The sequence below is a fragment of the Mobula birostris genome, chromosome 5 (genome assembly GCF_030028105.1).
Source record: "Mobula birostris isolate sMobBir1 chromosome 5, sMobBir1.hap1, whole genome shotgun sequence".
In the NCBI taxonomy this organism is placed as follows: Eukaryota; Metazoa; Chordata; class Chondrichthyes; order Myliobatiformes; family Myliobatidae; genus Mobula; species Mobula birostris.
The window spans coordinates 30,889,783-30,912,703 of record NC_092374.1 but is presented as its reverse complement, the minus strand read 5'-3'; the positions used below and the strand labels follow the sequence as shown (position 1 = coordinate 30,912,703).

At 42.4% G+C, this 22,921-nt stretch overlaps 1 protein-coding gene across 6 annotated transcripts in view; it reads right to left on the bottom strand.

The window, feature by feature from the left end:
• Positions 1 to 18,428: 18,428 nt before the first annotated feature.
• erbin (erbb2 interacting protein) overlaps positions 18,429 to 22,921 on the bottom strand; it is a 226,031-nt gene continuing 221,538 nt past the window's right edge. For all 6 annotated transcript variants that reach the window (XM_072257788.1, XM_072257790.1, XM_072257789.1 and 3 more), the window contains one exon: positions 18,429 to 21,284. In XM_072257788.1, the coding sequence (XP_072113889.1) occupies positions 21,177 to 21,284 (108 nt within the window). In that variant the 3' untranslated portion in view covers positions 18,429 to 21,176. The remainder of the gene's footprint in view (positions 21,285 to 22,921) is intronic.

Genomic DNA, 22,921 nt, shown 5'->3' with positions numbered 1-22,921 from the left:
CCATGCTGATGTCGGCCTATTTTATCAAGTGCCTCCAAGTACCCTGACCCCTCAACCTTAATTCTGGACTCCAACATCTTCCCAGCCACTGAAGTCAGGCTAACTGACTTATAATTTCCTTTCTTCTGCCTCCCTCCATTCGTAAAAAGAGGCAGTCCTACTACAATTGAATACTTTTACATGGATCACTGCCACAAGAAAGCAGCATCCATCATCCGGGACCCCCACCATCCAGATCATGCCTTCTTCTCACTATTACCATCGGGTAGGAGGTACTGAAGCCTTGGGTATCGTACCCACAAGTTCAGGACATTTATTACTCTCCAACCAGCATGGATAACTTCATTCACCACTACTTTAAGCTGATTCTAAAACCTACAGACTTACTTTCAAGGACACGTTCAACTCATGTTCTCAGTATTACCTTTATCTGTGCAGTTACTCTTCTCTTGCACACTAGTTGTTTGTCAGTCTTTGCCTTGGTATAGCTTTTTGTAAAATGTAATTGTATTTCTTTTTTTCCTGAAAGCGCCCACAAGAAAATGAATCTCAAGGTAGTATGTGGTAACATATAGTCTGTTCTTGGATAATGAGTTTGAATTCTGAACACAATTTACTTTGAACAACTGTTTAGTTACGTTTCTGCATGGGCTCATTAAATCATACAGCACAGAAAGTCTTGTGCTATTGGATCTGCATTGACTGTCAAACACCCAATTATGCTGTCCTCCACTCATTCCACTGCATTCCTTTTGCATGTTCATTATCTCCAATCAGATTCTACCACTCACCCTCATATTAGGGCAACTTATAGTAGCCAATTAATTTACAGACGTCTTTGTGATACAGGAGCTATCTAAAGCACTCGGAGGAAATCTGAGTAATGATAGAATAAACATGCAAGCTCCACACAGATTGCATAAAAGATGGTTCATTGGGGTGTGAGGCAGTAATTCTATTAGCTGCACCACTGTGCCGCCTCTAACTTACTCTCAGCCAAAGGACATGCATGCCCTGCTCAAAGTAACATTCTGAATGTAACTAGAATTAAGTGGAAAACATTTATTGAAATAAACCTCAGTGTCACAAGTGTACTTCGAATTTTCAAGTAATGTTAAACCATCTTCATTCATCTGGACAAGTCGGATAGGAGTACCAATCGAAGTTTCCTGGAATAATGAAAATGTTCCAGGAGTTTTTAGCTAAGATCTTTCTAAGTAATGCTTTACTCATTCACTAGAAAGAGAAACTTCTCATTCATGCAGTGACTCACGCACTCCACAGTGATCAGAGTTCAGAGTTTATTCAACATTTGCATCGATAGCTGTGCTTAAAATATATCATGGCTTTTCAGGGAAAATAGTCATAACCTGCAACTTTTACTTATAACTACTCTGATGGTTTTTGATCTGTATGATTCATAAATTGATAAAACTTGTATCCTATAAACATTTATAAACAATTTATACTTTAAATGTATGTTCTTACAGGTAATAATCAACATGAATTAGTTTCTTGAAAGTATTACCTAACTTCTCATGTATCAATGTTATGGACTTTGACTTCTGACACATATTCATTGTTTCTACCCATATTGTTGCATTATGTGAAATGAATTGGAATTACGTGAAAAACAGCAGTGATACCAGAAATATTTGTAAGAATGCTGCTCCCCCTGAAAAAAAGGGGTAATTGCAAATTTGTATGCAAAAATATTGATCTTGTTAAACACAAACAATGTACTATAAAACATCAATTACAGTCTTAATTATTGGCATAAGGAGATACAACCCCTCGAACAGATATTCAACAGGAAAGTGTCGAATACTTGAATGATGGCCCTTCATTGTTTTAATCATGATTAACTCATTTATTGTTTACAAATGGACCAGAGATGAAATAGAAGGCAGAGAAATACCATTCAGCAAAATTGAGTGTTTACCCACTAAAATATTTCAAACATCTCACCTACAGATTATAATCTAGTCTTCATCATGGCTCAGAATATTCCCAAACGCAGAACTGAACATGGTGGAGCTCAGATGCAGATGGAAGAACATGGATGACAGGAGGAATTATAGCAAATGTGAAATATGTTTTAATTACAATTGAATGAAAAAAAAGTAGGCATCAGTCTTCCAGTTTCCCAGACCTATTAGCCTTGCAAAGTGTTAAATCCAAGATTACAAACCTGCCTGCAAATTTTAGGGCTGAACAATTGAAATATTGTTTAACAGGCCAGAAATAAACACCTTAGTAACAGCTTGCTATTTATTGCTTGAAAGTTGCTTGCAAGGGCTCAGAAGATTGGATTACATGAAACTATGCAACAAAGGAACTGTCATGCATTATGCCAAGGTTCCATTTGTGGATCTGTTGTCAAATTCAAATGTCAATAACATTGATTCCTTGTAAGGCAGTGAAAGATTACATATTTTTCTCAAGCTGGGAGAGCAGGGAAAAAAAAGGAGTTAAGTCAGACTGTGGGATACAGTTAGTAAACAGTGCAACAGGTAGATTCAGAGGAATCACTTGCACCCCACAAATAGCTTACATTGAGCTAAAATGATCATAGTCATAGAGGACTACAGCACAGAAACAGGCCCTATGGCTCCTCTAGGTCATGCCACCTTGTTTTTCTGTCTAGTCCCGTCTATCTGCACATACCCCTCTCATCCATGTACCGATCCAAGCTTCTCTTAAGTATTGCAACTGATCCGCACCCACCACTTCTGCTGGCAGCTCATTTCTCTGAGTGAAGAAGCTCGTCCAGAGGCTCCCCTTAAATACTTCACCTTTCACTAGTGAACTCTAGTTCTAGTCTTAAGGGAAAAAGCCTGCATGATCCTCTCTATATCCCAATACCCCTTGAAATATTAGGTGCCCAGCTACAAGAATCACTATGCCACCAGTCTTAATATCATCAGTATATTTTGTTATCGTCGACTTGTTGAGAATCATAGAGTTGTACAGCACAGAAATAGACCCTGTTGGTCCCGGTTGCCAAGATGACCGAGATGACTAGCTGTGTTAGAGCTATTTTCCTGCATTCTCCCCACTTTGTTCTATTCCTTCCCTATCCATGTCCCTGTCAAATATTTATCAATGCTGTGATTGTACATGCTCTGCTCCATCTAATGAAGCTTGTTCCAGGTGCCCACCAACTTCACTATAAAAAGCTTGATGCTCCAATCTCATGTCCTGCTCATGGAAAAATGACTGAGACTATCTACCTATAAGCCTCTCAAAAATTGATAAATCTCTTCAAGAGCACTCATCAGCTTCCTGCATTCCAGTGAGAAAAATTCTGGCCTCTCTAATCTCTCCTTGTAAATAAAACCCCACCACTCAAGACAATGTCCTGGTGCATCTTTTTTTCGATCCTTTCTAGTAGCACCACTTCCTTTCTATACTGTGGTGACCAGAACAGTACACAATGTTTCAAGTGTGGCCTAATGGATGTCCTGTACAGCTGCAACACAATGTCCAGGGTCTTGTACTCAATCCCAAGGCCTGGGAAAGCAAGCAAGCTCAAAGCCTATTCACTAGTCTGTCCACTTGTGATGCCATTTTCAGAGACCTATGCTGTTGCATCCCAAGGTCCCATTGCAAATCAACATTTCTGTCTTAAACAAACCAAATGTAGTACTTCACGCTTGTTGGGATTGCATTCCATCTGCCATCACCCTATCCAACTTTCCAGCTGATCTCTGCCCTTCTTTATCCTTTAACCATCCTTGCTGCAGTGCCCAGAAAAAGTATTTGTCCCCTTTGGAAGTGTTCATGTTTCATTGTTTTACAACATTGAATCACAATGGATTTAACGTGGCTTTTTTGACACTGATCAACAGAAAAGACTTTTTTTGTGTCAAAGCGAAAACTTTCCTCTACAAAATGATCTAAATTAGTTACAAATATAACACACAAAATAACTGCCTGCGTAAGTATTCACCCCCCCCCCCCCCGGCCCTTAATATGACCCAGCAAATCATCACTGGTGCACCCAATTGGTTTCAGAAGTCACATAATTAATTAAATGGAGATCACTGTGTGCAGTCAAGGTGTTTCAGTTGATTGTAGTAAAAATGCACCTGTATCTGAAAGGTCCAACTGCAGGTGAGTCAGTATCCTGGCAAAAACTACAAAATAACACTCCAAGGAGGATATCTGCTTTGTTCTAGAATGAAAAGCCTCATCCTGAGAGCAGATGCAGCGAAGACAGAGGAACTGAGAGAAGGGGATGTGATTTTTACAAGTAACAGGGTGGAAGGAGGTATAGTCCAGATAGCTGTGAGAGTGTGTGGATTTATAATCGGCATCAGTAGATAAGCTGTCTCCAGAGATCCAGAAAGGAGAGGGAGGTGTCGGAAATGGACCAGGTAAATTTGAGGGCAGGGTAGAAGTTGGAAGCAAAGTGGATGAAGTCAATGAGTTCTGCATCGGTGCAGGAAGCAGCACCAATGCAGCTGTCAATGTAACATAGCAGAAGTTGGGGACGCAGCCACCAGTGTAGGCTTGAAACATGGACTGTTCCACATAGCCGACAAAAAGGCAGACATAGCTGGGACCCATGTGAGTGCCAATGGCTACACCTTTTGTTTGAAGGAAGTGGGAGGAGTCAAATGTGAAATTATTAAGAGTGATGACAAGTTCTGCTAGGTGGAGGGGAACTGGTTGGGTCTGGTGTCCTGTAAAAAAAAAAAAAGAGAGCTTTGAGGCCTTCCTGGTGGAGGATGGAGGTGTAGAGGGACTGGACATCCATGGTAAAAATATGACGATGGGGGCCAGGGAACTTGAAATCCATGCATAGATCCAGAGCGGGTGAAGTGTCACGAATGTAGGTAGGAAGGAACTGTTCTGGGAGGGAATAAAACAGAGTCGAGGTATGCCGATATGAGTTCAGTGGGGCAGGAACAAGCTGAAACAATGGATCTACCTGGACAAGGAGGTTTGTATATCTTGTGTAGGGGGTAGAAACGGGAGGTGTGGGGTGTGTGAACGATAAGATTGGTGGCAGTGAATGGGAGAACCCCAGAGTTTATAAGGTTGGTGATGGTTTGGGAGACAGTTTGCCAAATCCTAAGAACTTTCTACAGGGGCGCAATGGAGAGCATCCTGACTGGCTGCATCACTGCCTGGTATGGGAACTGTACCTCACTTAGTCGCAGGACTCTGCAGAGAGTGGTACGGACAGCCCAGTGCATCTGTAGTTCTGACTTCCCATGATTCGGGACATTTACAAGGACAGGTATGAAAAAAGGGCCTGAAGGATCATTGGGGATGCAAGTCACCCCAACCACAATCTATTCCAGCTACTACCATCCGGGAAACAGTACCACAGCATAAAAGCCAGGGCCATCAGGCTCCGAGATAGCTTCTTCCACCAGGCCATCAGACTGATGAACTCATGCTGATTTGAGTGTACTCTCTGTTACATTGACTGTTCTATTTATTATAAATTATTATAAATTACTATGATTGCACATTGCTCATTTAGACGGAGACGTAACATAAAGATTTTTACTCCTCAAGTACATGAAGGACGTAAGAAATAAAGTCAATTCAATTCAATTCAATGGCCTGGTGCTCCTTAGTGGGTCTTGTTCGAGGAGTAAGTAAGAGGAGATGTCTGAGAGCTGTCGTTGGGCCTCAGCAAGGTAGAGGTCAGTACTACTACAGCACCTTCCCTATCTGCGGGTTTGGTGGTGAGGTTAGGATTAGTGCGGAGAGAGTGGGGAGCCGAGCGTTTGGAAGGAGTGAGGTTGGAATAGGAGAGAGAGGTGTTGAAATCAAGACAGTTGATTCCCATCAGCAGTTGGCAATGAAAAGGCCCAGAGCAGGCAGAAGACCAAGGTGAGGTGTCCAGAAAGAGCAGGAGGGTTGAAGACAGGAGAAGGGGTCATTGGTGCGGGGTGGAGAGTCCTTGCCAAAGACGTAGGCACGGAAACGGAGGTGGCAGAAGAAGAGCTCAGGGTCCAGCTATTCTTGCCTTTGTTGGCTACGTGGAACACTCCATGTTCCAAGCCTACACTGGTGGCTGCGTCCCTCACATTTCCTCCATGCAGAACTTGTTGACTTCATCCACTTTGCCTCCAGTTCCTCTGCCCTCAAAATTACCTGGTCCATTTCTGACACCTCCCTTCCCTTTCTCGATCTCTCTGTCTCTATCTCTGGTGACAGTTTATTAACTGATGTCTATTATAAATCTCTCACAGCTATCTGGACTATACCTCCTCTCACCCTGTTACTTGAAAAAATGCCATCCCCTTCTCTTAATTCCTCTGTCTCTGCCATGTCTGCTCTCAGGATGAGGCTTTTCATTCCAGAACAAAGGAGATGTCCTCCTTTTTCAAGGAAACGGGCTTCCCTTCCTCCACCGTCAATGCTGCCCTCAACTGCATCTCTTCCATTTCACACACGTCTGCTCTCACCCCATCCTCCCAGGGTTCCTCTTGTCCTCACCTACCACCCCACTAGTCTCTGAGTCCAGCGCATAATTCTCTGCAGCTTCCACTATCTCCAACAGGATCCCACCACCAAGCATATATTTTCCTCTCCCCCACTTACTGCTTTCTGCAGGGATCACTCCCTACGTGACTCCCTTGTCTGTTTGTCCCTCCCCCACTGATCTCCCTCCTGTCACTTATCCTTGCAAGCGGAACAAGTGCTACACCTGCCCCAACACCTCCTCACTCATTACCATTCATGGCCCCAAACAGTCCTTCCAGGTGAGGCGACACTTTACCTGTGAGTCTATTGGGGTCATATACTTTGTCCAGCGCTCCTGGTGTGGCCTCCTGTATACATGGTGAGACCAGATGTAGACTTGGAGACCGCTTCATCGAGCACCTATGCTCCCTCTGCCAGATAAAGCAGGATCTCCCAGTGGCCACCCATTTTAAATCCACTTCCCATTACGATATGTCTATCCATGGCCTCCTCCACTATTGTGATGAAGCCACACTCAGGCTGGAGGAACAACATCTTATATTCTGTCTGGGTAGCCTCCAACCTGATGGCATGAACATCGATTTCTCGAACTTACGGTAATGGCCCCACCTCTCACACCATTCTTATCCCCTTTCCCCTCTCTCACCTTGTCTCCTTGCCTGCCCATTGTCTCCCTCTGGTGCTCCGCCTCCTTTTCTTTCTTCCATGGCCTTCTGTCCTCTCCTATCAGATTCCCCCTTCCCCAATCCTGTATCTCTTTCACCAATCAACTTCCCAGCTCTTTACCATACCACCCCAGTTTCACCCATCACCTTGTGTTTCTCCCTCCCCCTCCACCAACCTTTCAACTCTGCTCATCTTTGTTCTCCAGTCCTAATGAAGGGTCTCGGCCCGAAACGTCGACTATACTCTTTTCCATGGATGCTGCCTGGTCTGCTGAGTTCCTCCAGCAGTTTGTGTGTCTTGCTTGGAATTCCAACATCTGCAGATTTTCTCTTGTTTGCTTGAAGGCTTGTGAGAAAATCAGAAATCAGCTAGGAGGTTCCATGGTCCGATGAAACCAAAATCGAGCTTTTTGCCATCAGACTAAACGCTATGTTTGGTATAAACCAAACACTGCACATCATCAAAACACCCCATCCCTACTGTGAGGCACGGTGGAGGCTGTATCAAGGCATTTGATGTGGTATACATGGACTTCAGCAAGGGTTCTGACAAGGTTCCAGACTACAGGCAGATCCAGAGAGTTTGGAGCATATGGGGTCCAAGATACTTTGGCAAACTGGATTGAAAATTAACGACGACAGTTCAACATTCAATACCCTCATCCCCTCAAAACTAATCAATAAGCTTCAAGACATTGGCCTCAATACCTCCTTGTGCTATTTCCTCACTGGCAGACCCCAGTCAGTTCAAATTGGCAACATCCTCTCCACGATCTCTGGCAGTACAGGTACACAACAAGACTGGGTGCTTAGCCCCCGCTTTACTCATTTTACACTAATGACTGTGTGGTCCAGCCATATTCAAATTTGCTGACAATTACATTGTCGTAGGCTGAATCAATGATGGCGATGAATCAGCATTTAGGAGGGAGATTGAAAATCTGGCTGAGTGGTGCCACAACAACCACCTCTCACTCAATGTCAGCAAGACCAGAGAAGAGGAAACAGGATGTCCATGAGAAAGTCCTCATCAGAGGAGCAGAAGTAGAGGATCAGCAGCCTTTAAATTACCAGGTGTTATCATTTCGGAGAACCTCAGGACACGCACCACCAAGTTCAGAGACAGTTCTTACTCAATCATCTGGCTCTTGACCCCAGGGGGATAACTTCTCTCAGCTACACTGGCCCTATCATTGAATTGCTCTCACAACATATGGACTCATTTTCAAGGACTCTTCATTTCATGTTCTTGATATTCATCACTTATTTATTATTATTATTTCGTTTTTGTGCTTGCATAGTTTGTTGTCTTTTGCATGCTGGTTGAATGCCCAAGTTGGTGCGGTCTCTCACTGATTTTATTATGGTTATTATTATATGAGCATAAGATATAGGAGCAGAATTAGGCCATTTGGCCCATCGAGCCTGCTCCACTATTTCATCATGGCTGATCCATTTTTCTTCTCAGCCCCAATCTCCTGCCTTCTCCCCATATCCCTTCATGCCCTGACCAATCAAGAGTCCTGATGAAGGGTCTCGGTCTGAAACGTCGACTGTACCTCTTCTTACAGATGCTGCCCGGCCTGCTGCGTTCACCAGCAACTTTTATGTGTGTTGCAAGAATATATCAACCTCTTCCTTAAATATACATAAAGGCTTGGTCTCCAAGCCTGTTACAAAAAAAATCACAGATTCACCACTCCCTGGTCAGACCCCACTTGGAGTACTGTGCTCAATTCTGGTCACCTCACTACAGGAAGGAGGTGGAAACCATAGAAAGGGTGCAGAGGAGATTTACAAGGAAGTTGCCTGGATTGGGGAGCATGCCTTATGAGAATAGGTTGAGTGAACTCGGTCTTTTTTCCTTGGAGAGACGGAGGATGAGAGGTGACCTGATAGAGGTGTATGAGATGATGAGAGGCATTGATCATGTGGATAGTCAGAGGCTTTTTCCCAGGGCTGAAATGGCTAACACGAGAGGGCACAGTTTTAAGGTGCTTGGAAGTAGGTACAGAGGAGATGTCAGGGGTAAGGCCCTTATTATCATTCGATAGGTTTCAATGAGTTCACCTCTCATTCTTCTGAATTCTAGTGAACACAGCCCCAGGACCATCAAACGCTCTTCAAATGACAAGCTATTCAATCCTGGAATCATTTTTGCAAACTTTCTTTGAACCCTCTCCAGTTTCAGCACATCCTTTCTGAGATAAGGGGCCCTAACCTGCTGACAATACTCCAGTGAGGCCTCACCAGTGCTTTATAACGACTTAATATTACATCCTTGCTTTTATATTCTAGAGCTCTTGAAATGAATGCTAACATTGCATTTGCCTTCCTAACCATAGAGTCAACCTACAAATTAACCTTTAGGAAATCCTGCACAAGGACTACCAAATCCTTTTGCACCTCAGTTTTTTTTATTTTCTCTCCATTTAGAGAATAGACAATCCTCTCATTTCTTCTACCAAAGTTCATGACAATACACTTACCAACACTGTATTCCATCTGCCATTTCATTGTTCATTCTCCTAATCTGTTCAAGTTCTTCCGTAGCCTCTCTATACCTGCCATTCCAGCTATCTTCATATCATTTGCAAACTTTTCAACAAAGAAATCAATTCAATCATCCAAATCATTGACAAATAATGTAAAAAGAATTGATTCCAACACAGACCCTGGTGGCACCAGTAGTCACTGGCAGCCAGCAAGAAAAGGCTCTCATTATTCTCCGTAACTTCCACCACCTCCAACGGGATCCCACCACTAAGCACATCTTTCCCTCTCCCCCTCTCTCTGCATTCCGTAGGGATCGCTCCCTACGCAACTCCCTTGTCCATTCGTCCCCCCCATCCCTCCCCACTGATCTCCCTCCTGGCACTTATCCTTGTAAGCGGAACAAGTGCTACACATGCCCTTACACTTCCTCCCTTACCACCATTCAGGGCCCCAAACAGTCCTTCCAGGTGAGGCGACACTTCACCTGTGAGTCGACTGGGGTGATATACTGCGTCCGGTGCTCCCGATGTGGCCTTTTATATATTGGCGAGACCTGACGCAGACTGGGAGACGGCTTTGCTGAACATCTACGCTCTGTCCGCCAGAGAAAGCAGGATCTCCCAGTGGCCACACATTTTAATTCCACATCCCATTCCCATTCTGCCATGTCTATCCACGGCCTCCTCTACTGTAAAGATGAAGCCACACTCAGGTTGGAGGAACAACACCCTATATTCCGTCTGGGTAGCCTCCAACCTGATGGCATGAACATCGACTTCTCTAACTTCCGCTAAGGCCCCACCTCCCCCTCGTACCCCATCTGTTACTTATTTTTATGCACATATTCTTTCTCTCACTCTCCTTTTTCTCCCTCTGTCCCTCTGAATATACCTCTTGCCCATCCTCTGGGTCCCCCCCCCCCCCCCCGTCTTTCTTCCCGGACCTCCTGTCCCATGATCCTCTCATATCCCTTTTGCCTATCACCTGTCCAGCTCTTGGCTCTATCCCTCCCCCTCCTGTCTTCTCCTATCATTTTGGATCTCCCCCTCCCCCTCCAACTTTCAAATCCCTTACTCACTCTTCCTTCAGTTAGTCCTGACGAAGGGTCTCGGCCTGAAACGTCAACTGCACCTCTTCCTACAGATGCTGCCTGGCCTGCTGCGTTCACCAGCAGCTTTGATGTGTGTTGCTTGAATTTCCAGCATCTGCAGAATTCCTGTTGTTCTCTTTATTCCCACCCTTTGCCTTCTGCTAATCAGCCATTGCTTTATCCATGCTAGAATCTTTGCAGTAATACCATGGGCTCGTAGCTTGTTCAGCAGCCTTGTGTGCCACCTTGTCAATGGCCTTCTGAAAATCCAAGTACATAACATCAACCAATTCTCCTTTGTCTATCCTGTTGTTATTTCTTCAAAGAGTTCCAACAGTTTTGTCAGGCAAGATCTTCCCTTGAGGAAACAATGCTGACTATGACCTATTTTATTATCTGTCTCTAAGTACTCTGATACCTCATCCTTACTAACCGACTCCAGCATCTTCCCAAGCACTGAGGTGAGACTAATTGGCCTATTGTTTCCTTTGTTTTTCTTGAAGAGTGGAGTGACATTTGCAATTTTCCTGTCTTCTGGAACCATTCCAGAATCTAGTGACTCTTGAAAGATCATTACTAATGCCTCCACAATTTCTTCAGCCAATTTCAGAACTGAGGTGCACACCATCTGGCCCAGGTGACTTATCTATCTTCAGACCTTTCAGTTTCCCAAGAACCTTCTCTCTAGTTATGGTAACTTCACACACTTTGTGTCCCCTGACACCCGGAAATTCCACCATACTTCTAGTATCTTCCAAAGTGAAGACTGATGCAAAATACCTATTCAGTTCATCCACCATTTCACTGTCCCCCATTACAACCTCTCCAGCATCGTTTTCCAGTGGTCCAACATCCACTCTTACCATTCTTTTACACTTTATGTATCTGAAGGAACTTTTGGTATCCTCTTTAATATTGTTGGCTAGCTTACTTTCATCTTTTCCTTCTAACTTTTTTTAGTTGCTTTCTGTTGGTTTTTAAAAGCTTCCCAATCACCTAACTTCCCACTAATTTTTGGTCTATTATATGCCCTCCCTTTGGCTTTTATGTTGGCTTTAACCTCTCTTGTTATCTACACTTGTGTCAGCGCTCCTTTAGAATACTTCTTCCTCTTTGGGAAGTATATATCCTGTGCCTTCCGAATTGCTTCCAGAAATTCCAGCCATTGTTGCTCTACCATCATCCCTACCAGTATTCTTTTCCAATCAATTCCAGCCAACTCCTCTCTCATTCCTCTGTAATTCCCTTCACTTCACTGTAAAACTGATACAGTGGGAGACTGTATCTAACTTTAGCTTCTTCTTCTCAAATTTCAGGGTGAATTTGATCATATTATGATCTCTTGCCCCTAAGGGTTCTTGTACCTTAACCTCTCTAATCAATTCTGATTCATTGTACAACACCCAGTCCAGAATAGCTGATCCTCTAGTGGGCTCAACCACAAGTGCTCTAAAAAGCCATCTCATCGGCACTCTAGAAATTCCCCCTTCTCCAATCCAGCACCAACCCAATTTTCCCAATCTATCTGCACATTGAAGTGCCCCATGACTATTGTAACATTGACCTTTTGGCATGCATTTTCTATCTCCTGTTGTAATTTGTAGGCCTTACTACTGTTTGGGGGTCTGTATACAACTCCCATCAGGGTCCTTTTACCTTTGCAGTTCCTTAGCTCTATCCACAATGATGCCACACCTTCTGACCTTATGACACCTCTCTCTTATGATTTGATTTCATTTTTTTTAACCAACAGAGCAATGCCACAACTTCAGCCTTTCTGCCTGTCCTTTCAATACAATGTGTATCCTTGGACATTAAGCTCCCAGCTATAACCTTTCAGCTATGCTTTAGTGATGCCTACAACATCATACCTGCCAATCTGCAGCTGTGTTGCAAGTTCATCTACCTTATTCCATATTCTGTATGCACTCAGATACAACACCTTCAGTCAGGCATTCACCCTTTTCAATTTTGTTCACCTTTTACACTGTAACTCATCCTATTGACTGCAATTTTGCCCCATCATCAGCCTTTCCTCACTACACATTGCCTCTGTTTGTAAACCAGTTACCTCTCACTATTATTATTCTTATTATTCAGCACTATTATTCAACTTTCCTATGATACTTCTTGCATTTAAATATAAGCAGTTCAGGACACTAGTCACACCATGCTCAACCTTTTGATTCCTAACTTTGTCTGAAGTCTCACTGACATCTACTTCCACAACCTCTCCACTAACTGTTCTGGCACTCTGATTCCCATCCCGCTGCATCTCTAGTTTAAACCCCACTGTGTAGCATTAACAAAACTTCCTTTTAGGGTATTAGTCCCCTTCCAGTTCAGGTGGAAACCATCCTTTCCGTACAGGTCCCACCTTCCCTGGAAGAGAGCCCAATGATCCAAAAATCTTATGCCCTTTTTCCTACACCAACTCCTTAGCCACTTATTAAACTGTATTATCTTCCTAGTTCTATCCTGATTAGAATGCAGCATGGGTAACAATCCTGAGACTTCAACCCCGGAGGTCCCACCCTTTAACTTAGCCTCTAACTCCCTATCCATAATCTCGTTACACCCATTAACATGGAGCACAACTTCTGGCTGCTCACTCTCCCACTTAAGTATACCAAGCACTCAATCCGAGACGTCGCGGAGGCAACATACCATCTGGGAATCTCATTCTCGTCCACAGAACCTTCTGTCCATTCCCCTAACTAATCTACCCCCATCAACACAGCGTGCCTCTTCCCTTCTGAGTCTCAGAGGAAGACTCTGTTGCACAGACCAGGTCGCTGACTCTCCTGTGGTAGGTCAACCCCTCCTGACAGTATCCTGGTGTTGAGGAAGATGGCCACAGGGTACTCTGCACTGGCTCTTTAACCCCTTTCCCCTTCCCGTCACCCAGTTTCCCGTGTCCTGCACGTTGGGTGTAACTACCTTTCTATACGTCCTGTCTCCCCTTCAGCCTCCTGAGTGATCCAATGTTCACCCAGTTCGTGCATGTGTGCGTGTATACACACACACATTTAAACACATACGTACATATATTATATTCATCATAAATTTACTTCTAAACTTTGATTCTAGAAAACTGCTTTTTCATCCCATCACCAAACCAGATGTTGAATCATTTCAAATTGCTATGACCTGTGTCCAGAGGCCCATATAAACTGTATCCAAGCATAACCCAAATCACTAACTTGCAGATTGAGTCAGTGGTAAGGAAGGCAAATGTGTCCCTTCCAGAACCCTTTTCCTTTTAACTAATCTTTTGTTTATCTATGGAGGAGCGGAGTTAATGACAAATAATGTTCTTATCCGAAGGAACAGGACATCCCAGTTTTGTTTTATTTTTTTTAAAGTTTAGGGGATTATTTATAAAATTCTTTTTTCATGTTCAATTACTTAGAGATTGGGAGGCTTGAATTAAATATTTTACTTGAATTATGCTTGTACATGTTAACCATTATCAATGTTATATCAATCTCTTGGTATCATTAATATTGTTATGTATATTAATCTGAAACTTAATAAAAAAATTGAAAAAGGAAGGAAGGCAAATGCAGTGTTGCTATTCATTTTCAAGGGAATGGAATATAAAGGAAAGGATGCGATGCTGAGGCTTTAGAAGGTGTTGGTCAGAGCGCACGGGAATATTGAGAGCAGATTTGGGCCCCTTTTTGAAGAAAAGATGTGCTGGCAATGGAAGGTCAAGCAGGGGTTCATAAGAATAATTCTGGGAATAAAAGGATTAACATATGGGAGGAGTGTTTTTAATGGCTCTGGGCCAGTACTCAAAGGCAGTTTAGAGGAATCTCACTGAAACCCATCAAATCACACCTCTTCGTGATTCTTGGATGACGAAGTGGAGGGATGGGTTAGTAAGTTTGCTGATGACACAAAGTTTAGGGGTGTTGTGGATAGTGTGCAGGGCTGTCAGAAGTTACAGCGGGACATTGATTGGATGTAAAACCCAGGTAAGTTCATTTTGGTAGGTCAATTATGATGGCATAATATAGTTTTAATAATAAGACTCTTGGCAGTGTGGAGGATCAGAGGGATCTTGGGGTTGGAGTCCATTGGACACTCAAAGCTGCTGCACAGGTTGACTCTGTGGTTAAGAAAGCATATGGTGCATTGGCCTTCATCAATCGTGGGATTGAGTTTAGGAGCCAAGAGATAATGTTGCAGCTATATAGGACCCTGGTCAGACCCCACTTGGAGTACTGTGCTCAGTTTTGGTTGCCTCACTACAGGAAGGATGTGGAAACCATAGAAAGGGTGCAGAGGAGATTTACAAGGATGTTGCCTAGACTGGGGAGCATGCCTTATGAGAATAGGTTGAGTGAACTCGGCCTTTTCTGCTTGGAGCGACGGAGGATGAGAGGTGACCTGATAGAGGTGTATAAGATGATGAGAGGCATTGATTTTGTGGATAGTCAGAGGCTTTTTCCCAGGGCTGAAATGGCTAGCAGGAGAGGGCACAGTCTTAAGGTGCTTGGAAGTAGGTACAGAGAAGATGTCAGCGGTAAATTATTATTTTTTAAAATTTTTATTTTTTTTTAAGCAGAGAGTGGTGAGTGCGTGGAATGGACTGCTGGCGACGATGGTGGAGGCGGATACGATAGGGTCTTTTAAGAGACTCCTGGACAGGTATATGCAGCTTAGAAAAATAGAGGGCTATGAGTAACCCTGGGTAATTTCTAAGGGAAGGACGTGTCCTGTATTGTGCTGTAGGTTTTCTATGTTTCTAAGTATTCAAAAACCTAGATAGAGTGGATGTGGAGAGGATGTTTCCATGGTGGGGGGTGGGGTGGGGTGTCTAGGATCAGAGGGCACAGCCTTGGAATAGAAGGGCATCCTTAGAACAGAGGAGGAGGAATTTATTTAGCTGGAGGCGGCGAATCTGTGGAATTCATTGCCATAGATGACTGTGAAGGCCAAGTCTTTGGGTGTATTTAAAGTGGAGCTTGATTAGTCGTGGCATCAAAGGATGCAGGGAGAAGGCAGAAGTATGGGGTTGAGGGGGAAAGTGAATCAGCCAAGATGGAATGGCAGAACAGAGCTGAGGGGCCAAATGGCATAATTCTGCTCCCATGCGTTCTGGTCTTATTGTTGGGTCGGTCTCAATGTACTGGAAAACCTTCGCGGGTGGTAGAAAGTAAATACTACCACAGAGAGTGGTCCAATAGTTTCATTGTATCCGCTGCTCTCATTTCTTGATATTACAAGAACTGGACAGAATTGGCCAAAGTGCACCGGCCTCCACTTCTTAACTCCCTCTTCCTGACCTGTCTCCACCTACCTATCATTTCCCCACATCACACAGTTACACCCAGATACTCCAGCTCCTGTTTCACTCTTCCCTCTCATCTATTTAGAATCTTAGAATCATCATCCCTTTACACAATCATTCTTGATGCAGGGTCTTGACCCAAAATGTTGAGTTCCTCTTTGCCTCCACAAATGTTGCTTGACCCTCCAAGTTCCCCCAGCAGTTTCTTTCTTGCTCTAGATTCCAGCATCTGCAGTCTTGTATCTGCAATTGATTACAAATATTTTGAAGCAATGTTTTCATCTAAAATGTCTATAAAACTTGTTTCACACATAATGGGTACTGCTCAAATAATCAAGTATTCAGTGCAATTTTGTAATTACTGGGGTGCATGGGGTATTCCAGGAGGGGTAGTGCCTCTGGTGAAGGAGCTTGTCATGCCCATTCCCAGGATAGCTCACTCTCCTTTGGTCCGCACCAGACCCGCAACTCTCACCTGTGGCTCGAGTAGCTGTCTATAAGGGAAAGCGACCGCTCCCCAGCACACCGTTTCAACAGGTGGGTTAAACCTCGGTGAAAAAGGGGTATGCCTGTCCCAGCCTGCAAAGTCAGCTCCGGCGGACTGGGTGGAAGAGATCTACAGCGAGATCCAATGGCCAGGAGGGTGGTACTGCAACACTCTGTGGAGAGCAAAGGGCATCACAAGGCACAGAAGATGCCACGGTCATCCACTGCAACTAGGATTCCAGTTAGTAACACGAGACATCGAGTCACCTGGGACTGTACTCACTGGAATTCAGAAGAATGAGAGGAGATCTAACAGAAACATGAAATTATGAAATGGATCGATAGAGGCAGGAAAGTTGTTTCCACTGGTGGGCGAGACTAGAACTAGGGGACATACCTTCAAGATTTGGGGGAGTAGCTTTTGGACAGAGATGAGGAGGAACTGCTTTCCCAGGGAGTGGTGAATCTGTGGAATTCTCTGCCCAATGAAGCAGTGGAGGCTACCTCAGTAAATATACTTAAGACAAGGTTGGATAGATTTTTGCATAGTAGGGGAATTAAGGGTTATGGGGAAAAGGCAGGTAGGTGATGAGTCCGTGGCCAGATCAGCCATGATCTTATTGAATGCCAGAACAGGCTCGATGGGCCTAATGGCCCATCGAGCTCCTGTTTCTTATGTTCGTACCACTGAACCCGGACTTCTGAGGTTGAGAGATTGAAACTGCCCTCGAGCAATTGCTTTTCCACGTTAACTCCATTACTCTCTGTACACCCATGACTGTGTTGCCACCCACAGCTCCAATCTGCTAAGTAAATTTGCTGACAATACTACACTGATTGGCCCAATCTCAAGTAATAATGAGGCAGTCTACAGAAAAGTCATCACCCTGACCCAGTGGTGTCAAGAAAACCTCTCCCTCAAAGTCACAAAAACAAAGGAGCTGGTTGTGAACTGCAGGAGGGATGGAGATAGGCTAACCCCAATTTACATCAATGGATCTGGGGTTGAGAAGGTGAACAGCTTTAAGTTCCTCGGCATAAACATCACCGAGGACCTCACGTGGTCTGCACACACCAGCTGTGTGGTGAAAAAGGCATAACAGTGCCTCTTTTACCTCAGTCATTTGAAGTAGTTTGGCATGGGCCCTCAAATCCTAGGAACTTTCTACTGGGGCACAATTGAGAGCACCCTGACTGGCTGGTATGGGAGCTGTACTTCAATCAATCGCAGGACTCTGCAGAGAGTGATGCCGGCAGCCCAGCACATCTGTAGATGTGAACTTCCCACTATTCAGGACACTTACAGGGACAGGTGTGTAAAAAGGGCCCGAAGGATCACTGGGGGTCCCCAGTCACCCCAACCACAAACTGTTCCAGCTGCTACCATCCAAGAAATGGTAGCGCAGCATAAAAGCCAGGACCAACAGGCTCCAGGACAGCTTCTTCCACCAGGCCATTGGACTGATTAATTCATGCTGATACAATTGTATTTCTATATTATACTGACTGTCCTGTTGTACGTACTATTTATTACAAATTACTATAAACTGCACATTGCATATTTAGATGGAGATGTAAAGATTTTTACTCACGTATGTGAAGGATGTAAATAATAAAGTCAATTCAATTCAAAACTCTCCAGAACAGGCATCCCATCATCACTGACATGATGGATAACCACCATTGTAATTACTCTGCTCCTGTATCTTATCGTCCTGCTTAGTCAGGGTGTCAAAGGTTACAGGGAGAAGGCAGAAGAATGGGGTTGAGAGGGATAATAAATCATTATGTTTATTAATTTTGAAACTTAATAAGAAGATTGAAAAAGAAATCAGCTGTGATGGAATGGGGAACAGACTTGATGGACTGAATGGCCTAATTCTGTTCCTATCTTATCGTCTTCCGAGGTACTAAAAATAAAGCACAAAATATGGTCAGTTGATTTGATTCCATTTTTTTTAATAAACCACAATAGGAACATATAGAAGCCATTTGCACTTTTGTAAAATGAGTGGATTTACAAATCATTTTCATGTCAGTGGGACACACAACAGTTTTGACCAATTTAAGATTTCATTTACAACAAACTGCCTTGTTTACAAACTAAAATTGTACAAAGTAAATCAGATTGTGAAGAGCATTAGTTGACCTTAATTATTGTAGATTGTGTTAGAAACCGTCTAGTTATATACAAAATGTGGAATGTTGGACAAATGTAGCTCTTTTGAAACATCACAGACTTGCTCAAAATAAAGGCAATGGTTAAAAATGTATCAGGAATACAGCATTGCTGTGGGAACCAAGAATATTGGCTACTTTTTATTCATTTTATACTTGTTCTAATCAAGGACATGTTCAACTATATACATCTTTAGAAAAATCTAGCCCACAAGAAACCATCAGAATAAATAAATTACATAATAAATACATGGGAATGTTTAGGATTTTTCAATTTACTTGCGGTTTACTTATACAGCTGAATTATACCTTTCATGAGTTGGCCATCAAATATTTAAAATCACCATTACCCCACAATCAAAGATGACAAACTGGTCATAGTTAAAAAGAAATATTTCAACCATTACACAAAACAGAATTAAAGGGGAAAAGAAACAGTTTGCTTTGACATGCATCATTTTTCTCCCCCAAAGTCAATGGCTTATCAAAATCTGCAATACAGTATTTGTTGCCTGACAAGTAGATTGTGTTACATCCTGTCATCCTAATCCAATCGATTAACCAGCTCAAACTTGGTTTGAAAAATTCTCCAGGTTACACAAATATTAGTTAAGATACCCTCAGACTACATCTGAAAATTCACCCAAAACTTAATTTGAAAGTGCATACTTCATTGAAAGCTTTTAAACAATGGCACAACATGATCACCAAGTTCATGAAAGGCAATTCCAGCTTGAAAAGGTATTAAAAACTTCAATGCTTACCAATAGGTTATTTCATTGAAATACAATGTACACACTTGTATATATTTTGTTATAATTCTACCAAGCAGCTGAGTGGTATTATTCCTCCTCAGGGCAAATCATTAAAACCTGTTTCTACACTTTTAAAAACCATGCCTGGGTAAAAAAAAAACCTTTTAAAATAGAACTTTTAGTCAACAATCAATGCAGCATGTGACCTTGCAACAAATGGATTTCTTTAAAAAAAAATCTTTGATATTCTCAACATCCACAACAAACATATATAATTCATCTTAATGGGAAATGCTGCTGCAGGATACCTGTATTCAAGAACACGAAGCCATTAAGATTTGCTGCAACATACGGGAACTACCCAAGCAGGGGTCTGTTTTCATTTGTGTATCCAAGTGTTTCTGCTACACCCTTACAGCTACTGTATTGATTTTTATTCCACTCATGTGGGAAATATCCTTCTGCACCATAAATGGGAGTAGTGAAAAATTATCCTATGATAATATTTAGAATGGACACCTTATGAAATAAAACTTATTTAATGCCCACAAATGCTGCTTGACCAGACTTCCTCCAGCAGTTTGTCTTTTTTGTTCATTTAATGCTCATCTTGGAATATATATATTTTGTTTCTAAACAGGTACAAGAGCTTTTAAAATTCATAATGTCAGATCTACACCCTCTTCACTATATAGACTTACAGTATTGCTTTTTAGCAGAGTTTTTAACCTGCATTTTAAAAGATAATTCTTGGTCTCGTATGGCACTTTCATTGTGATACACAAAGCTGATCAATATGCATCATTATTGTTAATTATATCCTTTTTTTTTTAGTAAAGATAGAAAGTTTTTATTTAAAATGTTGGCCAAATGCACTAGAAATTATAAGTGTAATAAAATAACATTCTCAGAGTAGTAGGCAGCATAACCACGTTCCCTTCCCTTTGCAAAAGGACTAAGAACCCTTAAGTAAGACTGTTCTTGAAGAATCCAATTCACAATTCAGAACTTAGAGAAACAGATCATCACAGACAGGTTTAATTTGCTGTTTCCTTCCCCAGTCCAACTTTCAATGATACCTTCTCCATCATCAAACCATGCAATCCAATCAAACACTTACTTTGGTAACCTAGCCCCAGATTCAGTTCTTTCGGATACTCCCAAGCAAGGTCACTTAATTGTATATGCTCAAACCATACATCTACCCATTCGTCTAAACACTGTACACACATCCATTTTCCAACTCCTGTACATCTTACCCAGTGGTTTCAGCGTTTAACAATTATACAAAGGTGATTAAAAATAAAAGGCTTAAATCTACAGAACAGATAGCCCTGCCACCTGTCCCTGAGCAAAAATCAGGCTCACTAAAGCCTTGTACAGTTTCTTTAGTAATATATAAGATTATCCAAAAATAAAACCTAAAATCTGTACAGAAAAGCACACAGGTTTGTTCATATTAAGAGTGATTCTGATGTTTGCTATGTTAATTCTTCACCCTGCAGTATTTGCTTCTATAACCTATTTCAGTCCCTGCATCTGCACCCCTATCATACAGAGTGGTTGTGCCCCTTATACCCAAGCTCTACATTGCCAATACATTATACAGACTAAACTCAACCAACAAATTGAACCGTCCATTGATCCTCCCGCATCTCCAAGTAAAAAAAGTGATATCAGCTGCATTTTTTGCTACAGAATTACTTATAAAAACTGATCACATTGATTGATTTCTTCTTATTGTCCATAATTCATCATTAGGATGCAACTTCCCTCAGGATAATTAAGTCCACTGCATTCTGGAAGGTTTTTAATAGCGACACTGCTTGTCCATGTTCAATATTCACAAAATTGTACCCATTAGCCTGTAAAAAGAAATACATTCATAAGTAGTGTATAAACAAAACTACAGCAAATAGTATTTGATGTACCAACATACTATTCTAATGAAAAGATATTAAAACTGCAAGTTAGTGGATAAGTTGAAGGAGCAAGTTTATGAACTATTTGCCCTCACAGTTCCCTGTGTTACATGGAATTGGGCAAGCATGTTGACAGAAAGAACTTTTGAAGTAGCAGATACTATGCTAGGTGGAAGGTTTCTATTTATTTATTTAGAGACAGTGTGGAACAGGCCCTTCTGGCTCAATGAGCTGCGGTGGCCAGAAATCCACCTATTTGACATTAGCCTAATCACAGGATAATTTACAATGATCAATTAACCTACTAACCGGTATGTCTTTGGACTGTGGGAGGAAACCAGAGTACCCGGAGGAAACCCATGCGGTCACACATGGAGAACGTACAGACTCCTTATAGAAGGCGTTGGAATTGAACTCTGAACTCCATAGCCCTGAACTGTAATGCTACACCACATTGGCACTTCGTGAAGAACTTAGTGGAATAAGTGTGAGATGTCACTTGTGAGCGTGTGGTTCGATTCCTTCCCCAACACAGATCACGTAGAGGGACAAGGAGTGAAGGAAGAATAATGACAGCTTGTCAGAAAGGTAGGGCAGTAATCATAGGCAACTTTAATCTTTGTCTAGGCTGGGACAGTCAGAGGGGGCCAAACATATGCAAGATGTTTATTTAGAGGTCCAGTGTGGAATAGGCCCTTTTGGCCTAACGAGCTGCATTGCCTAGCAAGCTGGAATTATCTGAAAGATTGGTTCAAAGGACCAATTGTGAAAAGAAAAAAAAACAGCTTTATACCCAGTGCAAAATAAAAGGGGAAAAAAAAATGCTGATGCATTTGGAAAAGGGTGGGGAGGCAATCATGAATTTAATGAAAACTTCACGATCAATAAAGGTAACAGATGACCTGCAGCCCACATTGGAGACCCAAAGGATGTAGAAGAGGGTAAGATACAGGAAAACTGGAGCATGGGGATGAGGCTCGATGCATTGCTCAACACTGTTAATGAGTGAGCAGGTTTCATGTATAGAATTGGATACCTTTCAAGAACGGAAAGTTTGCAAAGACATTTGACAAAGTCAGTGTATGTAAGAGAGAAGCTGAAGCAGGGCAAAGGCTGAAATTAGTGACACTACAGGTATTGACTATGAAGAGAGCAGAAAACCACGGTACATTTTTCCACCACTGGAAAGGAAATGATGAAGTGGCATCTTTGCCACTGCAGTTGGGAAATTTAAATTCAAGCAATTAAAACAAAACCGGAAAATAAAATATTAGCATTAATGGTGACATTAAACTTCTGAATGTTATAAACATTCTCATGTTTCAAGGTCTTTCAGAGAAGGAAATCTGTTTTCTCTAGGTTGTATATTGCTACAAAAATAGAGCATTGTGACCAACTATTTTCTGAAATATATTAGGAAACACGGTCTGGAAAAAAAGTGATGGGCAGTACACACTGGTCTTGCTACTAAAGTTCACATCCCATAAACAGAGCAATAACTGCTGGAAAGAATATTGATGCTTTCACGGACACCAACAAACTGGCGGTTAAGAGAATAAAGACAAAGGTGATGTTATTGG